General features: G+C 40.9%; 1 protein-coding gene across 7 annotated transcripts in view; it reads left to right on the forward strand.

The window, feature by feature from the left end:
* Positions 1-12,010, forward strand: part of EXOC6B (exocyst complex component 6B) — a 456,300-nt gene that overhangs the window by 323,790 nt on the left and 120,500 nt on the right. For all 7 annotated transcript variants that reach the window (XM_038398631.2, XM_043512818.1, XM_038398630.2 and 4 more), the window contains one exon: positions 6,192-6,333. In XM_038398631.2, coding sequence (XP_038254559.1) covers positions 6,192-6,333 — 142 coding nt within the window. The remainder of the gene's footprint in view (positions 1-6,191; positions 6,334-12,010) is intronic.

The following is a 12,010-nucleotide window of genomic DNA, read 5'->3' on the forward strand; positions in this document are numbered from 1 at the left end:
AAATGTAGAGTGGCAGTGGATCTTCAATTGATACAAAAAAACCTAAAAAACAATCCAGCTCCCAATAGAATTAATGGAAGTTTTGCCACTGGGAGTTGAAAAGTAGCTGGAAAACCTGAGAACAAACCAGGCAAGCAAAACTGGTTTAAGATTATGAAAGAAAGCACCTAAAGAAAAAATGCATTAGATTGAGACTATGGGGTAGGATAAATATGCAGGGAAAGGAAACTTACTTGCCCCACCTTGTTGCTTTGGTCTGTAGAAGGTGGCATCTTTGGAAGTCTGCTTAGTGGTTAGCATTTCTCTTTAGTGTGTGGGGGAATCTGTTTGCCCATTAAAACACCGTATCCACATCTATCTTCTGGTGCAATGTCCTTCTCAGCCATAGGATCTTAGTCAAGCCTCAAGGAAGGCTCTCAGTGCTCCCTTTTTTAAAAGGCTCAGGTGGATTGCTTATAGTATTTTCTCTATTCTGCTGGTAGCTTTCCTGTTAGCTGGTATTTCAGCCAGATGAATGGGATCCAGGTCCCAATGGCCGGCCTGTCCTTGACCATATTCTGTAAGGAAAGCTTGGTTTTTCAGCCCCTCCTTAAATTTCTGTTAAAGTTTACTTTTTCTTCAGCCTCTATCAGTCCATTTCCTTACCATTATTTTCCTTCATAATTTCCATCATAATTCTTCAGAAGCAGCCCAAATTCAAACTCTGAAAAACAGATCCCTGGTTTTCTTATTGAAAGAACAAATCCCTTTCATATCATGGGAGTTGAAGAGTAGCTGAGAACAAAGGCTGAAGGGCCTGGGTTTGTTTAGTTTGGGAAAGAGGAGATTAAGGTGGGGGACGTGATAACGGTCTTCAAATACTTGAAAGGCTGCCATAAAAAAGATGGAGAAAAATTATCTCTTTCCGCAAAGGGTAAGACAAGGGGCAACGGGTTCAAACTACAGAATACCACATTTAGATTAAATCTCAGGAGAAACTTCCTTAACTGTAAGAACAGTAGGAGAATGGAACAGACTGCCATGGGGAATTGTGGAAGCTCCTTCATTGGAGGTTTTCAAAAGGAGGCTGGATGGCCATCTGTCTTGTTGTGTCTGACGCAACAAATCCTGCATTCTGGCAGGGGGTAAGACTAGGTGACCCCTTGAGGTCCCTTTTAACCCTGTGGTTCTATGATTCTGTGATTCTATCTTGCTCCCACATCATGGTTGTTTTCATCTTTTGGGATTCTGCAAGCTAAATTATATTGTCAGTTACACCACTGCAGCTCCATTGACATCAGTGGACCGAGGTGTACCCTGGTCATCATTTGGCTAATGCATTTGACAGAGAAGAGTCAAGCTCGCTCTCCTAGCCGTGTTGACTAGAAGAATTTTGTGGCTGGGTTTTTTTTGTTAAGGAAAATGTGAGCAGCTATGCATGAAAATGCCCATGAAGAACATATCTGTTTGTTGAAGAAGTTGCCAGTTTTACATACACGATAGCCACTTTTCAAAAGGAGAACAGCATTGTAAATTATAGTATTCAATATTTTAATGATTTAGCTCTGAATATTTATATTGAAAAAAATTGAAAATTGTGCCACTCTGAACAAGATGGCTTATTCACATCTTGTCAAATTATTAAACAATTCATTGAACAAATTATTAAACCATCAGTTTGTAAGCAGCTAGAAGATGAGTGATAAGTAACAGCCAACATGGATTTGTCAAGGACATTTCTTGCTAAACCATTCTAGTTTCCTTCTTTGACTGTGTTACTGGCCTGATGGATAAGAGGGAAAGCTGTAGTTGGATAGATGTGATATGTCTTGATTTTCGTAAGGTTTTTGACACAGTCCCACATGACAGGTTTCAGAGTAGCAGTCGTGTTAGTCTGTATTCGCAAAAAGAAAAGGAGTACTTGTGGCACCTTAGAGACTAACTTTATTTATGCTCAAATAAATTTGTTAGTCTCTAAGGTGCCACAAGTACTCCTTTTCTTTTAGTCCCACATGACATTCTCATAAGCAAACTAGGAAATGGTAGTCTAGATGAAATTACTATCAAATAGGTGCAAAACTGATTGAAAGACCATACTCAGAGTAGTTATTGATGCTTTGCTGTCAAACCTGGGGGGGATGTATCTAGTGGGGTTCTACGGGTCTGTCCTGGGTCCAAAACTATTCAATATTTTCATTGATGACTTTGTTGAAGAAGTGGCCTGTATGCAAATAACATTTGTGGACGCCACAAAGCTGGGAGGAGTTGCAAATTTAATGAGTCAACAATGTGATACAGTTACAAAAAAGGCTAATATTTAGGGTATAGTAACATAGGAGGTAATTGTCCTGCTCTGCTCAGCACTGGTGAGGCTTCAATTGGAGTACTGTGTCCAGTTCTGAGTGCCACACATCAAAAAAAGTTGTGGACAAATTGGAGAGAGTCCAGAGGAGAGCAACAAAAATGATAAAAGGTTTAGAAAACCAGACTTACAGCTCTGACTGAGTTACTGAAGTCCTCAAATCTTGATTTAAAGACTTCAGGTTACAGAGAATCCTCTATTTACTCTAGTTCAAACCAGCAAGTGACACATGTTCTGCCCTGTAGAGAAAGATGATAAAACCCCAGGGTCTCTGCCTATCTGACCTAGGAGAAAATTACTTCCAACCCCAAATATAGCAATCAGTTAGACCCTGAATGTGTGGATGAGACCCACCAGCCAGATACCTGGGAAAGAATTCTCTGCATCCAGCATCCCATCTCAGACCGTTGGAGATATTTGCTAATAGCAGTCATGGATGGGGCATATGCCATTGCAGGCAACCTCCTCATACCATCCCCTCCATAAATGTATCACTCAGTCATGAAGCGAGTTAGGTGTTTTGCCCCCTACTCATCCCCTTGGAAGGCTGTACTGGAACTTCATGCCTCTGACGTTTAGAAACCTTCATCTAGTTTCAAGCCTAAACTTATTGACAGCCAGTTTAAGACCATTTGTTCTAGTGCCAGCATTGGCCATTAACTTAGATAACTACTTTCTCTTCCTGGTGTTTATCCTTCTTATGTATTTGTAGAGAGCAGTCGTATCTCCCCTCAGACTTTGTTTTGTTAGGCTAAATAAGCTAAGCTCCTAAGTCTCCTTTCATGAGGTAGGTTCTCCATTCCTGATTATCCTACTAGCCCTTCTCTGCACCTGTTCCAGTTTGGATTCATCTTTCTGGGAGACCAGAATTGCACACAGTATTCCAGATGAGGTCTCACCAGTGCCTTGTATGATGGTACTAACACTTCCCAATCTCTACTGGTAATGTGTTGCTTGACGCTTACTAGGATTGCATTGGCCTTTTTTGTGGCTGCATCAGACTGATGGCTCATAGTCATCCTGTGATTAACCAGTACACCTCAGGTCTTTCTCCTCATCTGTCACTTCCACTTGATGAGTCCCCAGCTTAGAGCAAAAATTCTTGTTGGTAGCCCCTAAGTGCCATGACCTTGTCCTTTGCACTATTAAATTTCATCCCATTTCTGTTACTCCAGTTTTCATGGTCATCCAGGTATTGTATATTCCAGTCCTCCTCCTCTAGGAGGCAATACCCCCAACTTTGTGTCGTCGTCAGATTTTATTAGCACATTCCCATTTTTTGTGCCACAGTCTTTTAATGAAAATGTTAAATAAGATTGGTCCCAAGACTGACCTTTGAGGAACTTTCATGGAGAGTAGGTCCATCAATGCAAGATGGTCAGGGATACAACCTCATGCATGGGGTGTCCCTATCCTCTAACTATCAACTGCTAGGAGTGGACAGCCGGGGATGGGTCACTCAATATTTGCCCTGTTTTGTTCATTTCCTCTGAAGCACCTGGCATTGGCCACTGACTGAAACCAGATACTGGGTTAGATGGACCATGGGTCTTGACCTAGTGTGGCTGTTCTTCTGGTCCACCTCCCTCCAATCTGACAGTTTACCTTTCAGCATGACCCATTGTAGTCTCCACTTTACCCAGTTCCTTTCCCCCTTTTCAATTCTCATATCAATCCCATCTTCTCCAATTTAACTCATTTCCCATGTGGAACTATATCAGATGCTTTACTGAAATCCAGGTAGATTAGATCTACTGCATTTCCTTTGTCTAGAAAATTAGATATCTTCTCAAAGTAAGAAATCAGGTTGGTCTGGCATGATCTACCTTTTGTAAAACCATATTAGATACCTCTATGCCTTTAATTACTCTCCATTTCAAAATTTGTTCTCGGACTTTGCATACAATTGAGGTAAAATTTACCCCCGCTCTCCTGCTGGTAATAGCTCACCTTAAGTGATCACTCTTGTTACAGTGTGTATGGTAACACCCATTGTTTCATGTTCTCTATGTATATAAATCTCCCCACTGTATTTTCCACTGAATGCATCTGATGAAGTGAGCTGAAGCTCACGAAAGCTTATGCTCAAATTTTAGTCTCTAAGGTGCCACAAGTACTCCTTTTCTTTTTGCAAATACAGAGTAACACAGCTACTACTCTGAAACTTTTCACTTTAGTTTGTCTCTCTGGAAATGGTTTAAGTGGAACCAAAAAAGGCATCCTGAGTCCCGAAAGAAAGCATCCATGTGGGGACTTCCGCTGGCACAGCTCTGCTGGTATAATTATACCAGTAAATTTCCCCATGCAGATAGCCCTGAAACTGGGGGGGGGGGGGGGAGTTGTGGCTAAACTGAAAACCCAGGAAATGGGTCACGTTTTATGTTTTTGAGTTTAAATTGTGTATATGTACAAGAGGAATAATTCCTAACTACTGTGAGAAAATCCTGATGCCTATAAGTATAGGCAGGATATCACCTTTATCTGAGCGGTCATGGCCACTTGTACTTGCTGTCATTTATGTTTCTCATGCTGGAGCTAAAGAAGCTACTATCCGCACAGGTTTTAAACTGTCTGCACAGAGCACTTGGCTTTGCTTTAGTGCACAGCAGCAGTCACTGCTGCCCTCACATAATAATGGCTGAGTTACTTTTCCTGCCTGTAGACACCACCAGTTAATTAATCACTGGTGAATTAGGTATGGTTTAAGGGGAGCAGAATGTTGTTGATCACATTCCCTAGGGTGGGACAAGACAGGAGGTGCAGCCAACTGCCTCGGATTCCCCCCGGGGAGTGATTCTATCAGGATAACCACAGCTATTTCAATTACCTTGTTCCTTCGATGACATTTCCTTCAGCTCGCTCCTTGCTTGTGTCTGCAAGGAACCTAGATAGCATCAGAAGAAGGTTGAAGAGCACTAAGCTTGCTAGAGCCAGTCTTCAGAATGGACTTTACATTTACAGCTATATACAAGAGGCCTGTGTGTGCCCTGCAGTGGGCCATGGGCTTACCTCCACTCTGCTTCTCATCCAAACCAGTGCCTGAGAACGGTGCTACAGCCGCACCATAATATGGATTCCATGTGTTGTCTGGGGAGAAATTCAGCACAAGGCCTAGCTCCGCTCCCACTGAAGTCAATGGTAAAACTCTCATTGATTTTAATACAAACGGAGTTAGGCCATTACTAAACATTTTTGAAAAATCCCACTCTGCATATCTTCAGATACTGGTTCATTTGTTGATTTGAGTTTGCAGTACTTATAAATACAATTAGTGCTATTTTTTTTGGTCTAGGAACTAAGTAAATTCTCTAAAGCATGCAGTTTTCATGAAAGATGATGTGCAAAATAAGCTTATGCTGTAACTCTTACCCATTAGCAGTTGGGCATTGCTTAGATATTCTTCTTAGCGGATGCGCAATGTGCCTTAGATGACACGTGACTAGGATTCATCATCGAATTTGGTCCGCTGGTTGGATCATTAGCTGCCTGGGCCCGGGCTGGGTACTGATGGGGAGTGCGATGTGAGCGCTGATCCATGATTGATACAGAGAGGCGCTGAATGCAATAACCACAATGGTCTTCAGCATTGAGGGCTCTGAGCTGCACTTAGACGGCCTTTTCTATCATGCAGGATCTAGCCCTGCTGTAGCTTCTTTAAAGTTATTAAAAAGGAATCCTTTTAATGAGGATCATTACAATAAGGTTTCATATGTCTGGGAACCATACAAATGCCTAGAGCCAGAGGGGACTCTTTAAGGAGGGTGGAATGTACAGTACTTTTTGTTTTAACAAATGGTCCCATTTGGATCCTATGCATCATTTCCTTAATGATTTCCCTTTTATTTTCCAGGGTAAGGTGGCTCAGACTGCATGTATGTCTGCATGCAAACACTTATCCACTTCACTGATGCAGCTGCTGCTAGAAGCTGAAGTGAGGCAGCTTACATTGGGTGCCTTACAGCAGTTCAACCTGGATGTAGAGGAGTGTGAACGTAAGGCACAAAATCATTCAATTTATCCTGTTTACCTTGTTTAGTCATTGTGTACTGGGGCTTGCTGCTAGGACAGTGGTGGTTCTTGGGTTCATCTTGAAGATCTACTGAAAGGAAGCAAAGCTAATTCTAGTTCAGAGTTTTATTATGACTGTTTGTTTTGCGATAGCACTTTCCAGCCCCAGAGGAAGACACTGTCCCTATGTCTTAGGAGCATACATTTAAAAAAGATGAGCAAATGGAGAGGAGAGTGGATGTAACGTGATCAGGATGATGATGTATTGAAAATATACTATTGAGGCAACTTCTGTACTGGGGTTCCCCACATTACAAACACGCTTCTTGGCCTGACCTTTACAGTCTTCATTTTCCGCAGTATCCCTTTCTATTTTATTGTCTAAAGTATAGCCAGTTGCTTGACTACACTTGTGGTTTGTCATTAAGAATGTGTAAGAACAAATAACTAAAATGCCAAATGTTGTTATCAAAGACAAAGCAGTACAGTGCAGAATGGAGAGAGTTCATACTTTATCGTTCCTTCTGAGAAGTGAGTCTCACTCTCAGTGTTCAGTTTGCCTGAAACAGAAAATGTGCTTCAAACAATATGCCTTTAAACTTGCTATATCTATAGTAGGGTTGTTTGCAAGTTTAGATAGCACTCTGCACGTCACCCACGACTTAAACCACCAACCAGCTTTTTGTTTTGTTTTCTTGTATCCACCAATTTCTTCCTTATCTCTGTTTGAAATGCTGCATTCCAAGTACCAGTTAGGTCACAGAGGTACATCCATTCAGGCATCTTGCCTTTCACAGGGTTTTGTATCGGCCTGTGTCACTGCTGACTTCAGCTGTGCAAAGGGTTATGGGTATTCCTTTTTGCATGAATAGAAGTGAACAACATTGTGGGAAAGGCATAATATAATTTGTGAACATAACTGTCCGCAAGCTGTGTATACCACAATAATAATGTGGTGTGTGCTATGCCTAATATGCATATATTTGGCTAACAATTTGCATTTACTTTCCTATCCTGTCCTTTGAATAACAGTATCTCACTGTTATTCAATGGCCTTCACCTGGCAGGGCAAAAAATTCTCTAAAGGACAAGCTGTGGAAGCCCAGTTGCTTGGAGTATTTAAAACAAGACTAGGCAAAACAGTAGAATAAATGCTGTAGGGACTATCCTGCATTGGCAAGGAGATGGATTAGCCATCTGATAGGTCTTTCATATTTCTAGCCTGTTTAAATCCATGACATTTGCATTCAGAATAAGTTGTAAACATTTAAAAAAATGTATTGGGTGGTATAGCAGTAGGTGATATAGAGCACACACTAAGGATTTGCAGGCGTGGATATTAGTTTAATCATTCTCCTCATTAAGCGAGTATGATGCTTTGCCTAATTATTCTCTGGAATTATTTGATTTCGCAGTGAGAGAATAAGTAGGATTAGAGCTAGGCAATATTGATGGTGCACAGCATAATTATGCACACATCCTGTAAAAAGCCTTCGATTTTTTGCTTAAAATGCACAAAAAAGTGACTTTGTGAAAATGACATTGCAGGGTTAATTAATCACTGTATCCCACTGATTTCAATGTATAGTTTGTTCAGTTAGCAAGTTAAGGCTTCTCTGCCAGCCCCCCAAATTCAACTTGGGCTGTGATGCTCCATCTCTGTTCTTTCCTTCTCATGTGTCATCCCTACAGTAATGGGCTTTTTCCAGACCAGATTATACCCTGTGCAATCCCATTGACTTTAGTGACACCTGTGCAGATTAATTTAAGGTTAAAGATTTACACTGAGAGTAGAATTTGCCCCTATATCAAGCTTAGGGTTTCTTGGGATGCAGTGCAGTGTCAGTGAAACAGGCACAATGTGAATGTCCAGGTGTCACGTGAATGTGTGTGAATCTATACATACCATAGATGGAATCCTGATGTCCTTACTGAACTCTTACTCAGGAAAACTTCCTGTAAAGACAATTTTAGTTTGCCTCGCTAAAAACTGGGTAAACATTGCATTAGGTGCAAATCCTTACCAAGTAACTCATCATTTTGGTGTACATATGATTCTATGGTACGTAGGGGTTAGTAAATTCAGTGCAGTGCAGAACCAATAGAACCGTTTTGTTTCCTTCATAGCAGAGGTAAAATACTGTTCACTTGCTCAGTAGACATTTTTTCCAAGTTAAATGATAAGGATATTTTCAACTCATTTACGAATATACAAAAAGTCGCCATTCCACAGTACGGACTAATTTTTTTGTGAAATTTCGTATTATCAAATCAAGCAATTGTTCAGTCAGAGTATCCAAACTCAAGACCAGAAACCTCATCCCAAATCTTCTGCAACTGCAGTGGAAAGATGTTTTAACAAAGCCACTATGGTTTTTAGGAGAAAATTACTGCCTCAGAGTTCACCATTTATATGCCAACTTTCAGCTCCATACCATGTAATGTCTGTCATTACATCCCTGGGCATTTGTGAAAGTATTAAATGATCCACTTCTGCAGTAGATACACTGCTTGTTGCAAATGTAAATTTCCTCTGCACAGGCTGATAAAGTTTTGTTTGTTTGTTTTTGAATTCAGAAACAAAAAGCACAACTTGGGTTAGAATTTTCACTTGTGGCAATTTCAAAATACCCACCCCTGTGGCTCTCCTGGGACCCTGAAAGCCAGAAGTTTGATGTTAGGGTTGGGAACGTGTCTTGGCAAAGGTCTGTGGCACAATCTCATTACAGCAGAGCCCTCTGAATTGGGACATTCTGTCAGTCCAATGTTGCTCCCATTAAACTCAGTGGCAAAACTGCCATTGACTTTGGTGCGAGTAGTACAGGGCCCTGAGAAAATACTGATTGCATTTCATGTTTAAAAAGAAAAGGAGGACTTGTGGCACCTTAGAGACTAACAAATTTATTTGAGCATAAGCTTTCGTAAGCTACAGCTCACTTCATCGGATGCATTCAGTGGAAAATACAGTGGGGAGATTTATATACATAGAGTTACAGTGTGTATGGTAACACCCATTGTTTCATGTTCTCTGTGTGTGTATATAAATCTCCCACTGTATTTTCCACTGAATGTATCCGATGAAGTGAGCTGTAGCTCATGAAAGCTTATGCTCAAATAAATTTTAGTCTCCAAGGTGCCACAAGTCCTCCTTTTCTTTTTGCAAATACAGACTAACACAGCTGCTACTCTGAAACCTGTCATTTCATGCTTGTTTATTATAATCTTTATTTGGTAACACCTTCATATAAAGAAATCAGAACTTGAAATGTCACTTCTCTTTAAGACCAGGGTGAGTACCATTTGATACTGTCCAAATGTCCCCCTTAAACACAAATGCTGCTAAGACTGTTTCAATTAATCAGCAACCATTGACATTCACTATCAAGATTAAATAGGTTCCTTGGCAGATTACCCAGTTAAGTTTCTTCTGTCTGAGGGCCTGATCCTTAACCTTTTCCTAATTCTCAACATTCTTATTTGAATCCTCCTTGAGGAAGGATCTGGCTCCAAGCAGTGTGAACGGTATCTGAATTTTGCCACAGTTCCACCTGTAGAAGTCTAGTAACAGTCATGGCCCTGAAATAGTTGTTTTCAATCCCCAATTGTCAATATCTGGGTTCATGGAGGGCCAGTCTCCGCTGCTGAAAATAATGGGAAGTGGTTGTCATTAATAATAGTTTAGCTTTCTTTTGCTTGGCTGAAAATGGACTTTGTAACCCTGTCGAATTTTCCTCCCATTCGTTAACATGGGTCACTAAGCGGCAGCTTTTTTCCCCTCTTAAAACCCCCAAACACTCAGGGAAATGGATGACATTTAATATAGGTTTTAAAAGCACGATTCCTTAAATTCCATGAGATTTGGAGGCAATTGTTCTGCGAGACAAAATCAGGAGCACTCAGACATTCAATAGCAGGTGCCGCCAACCTGAGCAGCAGGGGCAGGCGACCTGCTCCGCCCAACCAAGGCCTGAGATGCCATCTCAGTCAGGAAAATTGAGACAGATGCTGTTGCCCTAACCTTCCTATTCATCACTGTCAACCCTGCTGTTTGCCACTGAGAATGGTAAACGCAGATGTAGGTCATTCTTCCTTTTCGAAGACCAAAAGCCCTCTCTCCTATTTGTTTGTCTGGTGCTTTTGCTGACAGCGTGAATAATTTGAATACTCCTCTGAGGAGCAGCTTGTCATGATTTTAATGCAATGCTAAAAAACAAACAAAAATCAATCACTGGATAGCCAATGTACTAAGAAAATAAATTTATTTGCGAGAATTCTGTCTACTTGTCAGGTTAGGTGCAAAGCTCAGTTTTATCATCTCCAATAGTGATGCAGTTTGCCTTGTTCCTGCCCTCTACACCTGATGTTTTAATTACCCTCGGTATTTAATTAAAGGCTGTTTTTACAGATATGCAAAGCACACATCACTCCCTTTGACTTCAGTGGTATGGGATCTTGAGGCGTTCGAGTTTTTATCCATGATCACGTTTTTTAAAAATGCCTCGTGTGTGTGTCTTTGCATAATGATTAGGTACTATACTGAAAAAAATCTTCAGGTCTGGAGAAGGAAGAAGAAGAGAAGGAGTTCTTCAGGTCTTTCCCCGGACCTGGAGAAGAGCTCTGTGCAGTTCAAAGACTGGACCCTTCCTCCAACAGAAGTTAGTCTAGTAAAAGATATCACCTCACCTACCCTGAACCAATAATCAGGCAGATGTCTAGGGCCAAGCACTGCACCACCGAACCCAGACATGATCATCGTGGAATTCCCAGTCTGTACTACTAATTCTTCCTGAGAACCAATGTACTTAGCATTTTTGGATAGTGCTTTGAGTGTTCAAAGCAATGAATATACCTTTTATTTATTTCAAAACCTTGGCAGAGAAAGCATTCTGAGGGCTTTAAATAAATTTAAGTAAACATGAAAGGCCAAATCCTGCCACCTTACTCATATGAGTAGTCTCATATATGTCAGCAGGATTTCTGGTGTGAGCAAGGTAAGCAGGCATTGAGCTGCAAGGTTCTAACAAACATGTTAGGCTAGTGATTGGAGAGAAACCTGTGAATCATGAGATCTGTCATCCTGTGAATTGTCCCTCAAAGGAAGTGATGGAAACCACATTGCTTCAGACTTCTAAACTTAGGCTGGACAAAGCACTGAAGAAAATGTTATAAGGAACCAGACCTATCCACAAAGGTACATTGATTTTTTTTTTCCAGTTGCAAAGCTGTTTCCCAAGATGTATTAATTGCTAAAGAGTTTGAAGTTCCTTGTTCAGCTTTACCAGTGCCATGTCTGCAGTTTGCAGAAGGTCACCAGTCACTTTGCAATGTTTTCCTTTTATTACTAGTAATGATACTACTACTACTACATTGCATTTATAGCACCTTTTATATGAAGATATAAAAGACCTTTATAATTAGTACAAGGAAGTGTTATTTGCTCCTTCTCAGAACACAAGAACTAGGGGATACCAAATGAAATTAAAAGGCAGCAGATTTAAAACAAACAAAAGAAAGTTTCTTCACACGACGCACAGTCAACTTGTGGAACTCTTTGCCAGAGGATGTTGCAAAGGCCAAGACCATAACAGGGTTCAAAAAAGAATGAGAGAAATTCATGGCAGATAGGTCAATCAATGGCTATTAGCCAGGCTGGGCAGGGAT

Source organism: Dermochelys coriacea, chromosome 4, assembly GCF_009764565.3.
Source record: "Dermochelys coriacea isolate rDerCor1 chromosome 4, rDerCor1.pri.v4, whole genome shotgun sequence".
NCBI classification, from domain to species: domain Eukaryota; kingdom Metazoa; phylum Chordata; order Testudines; family Dermochelyidae; genus Dermochelys; species Dermochelys coriacea.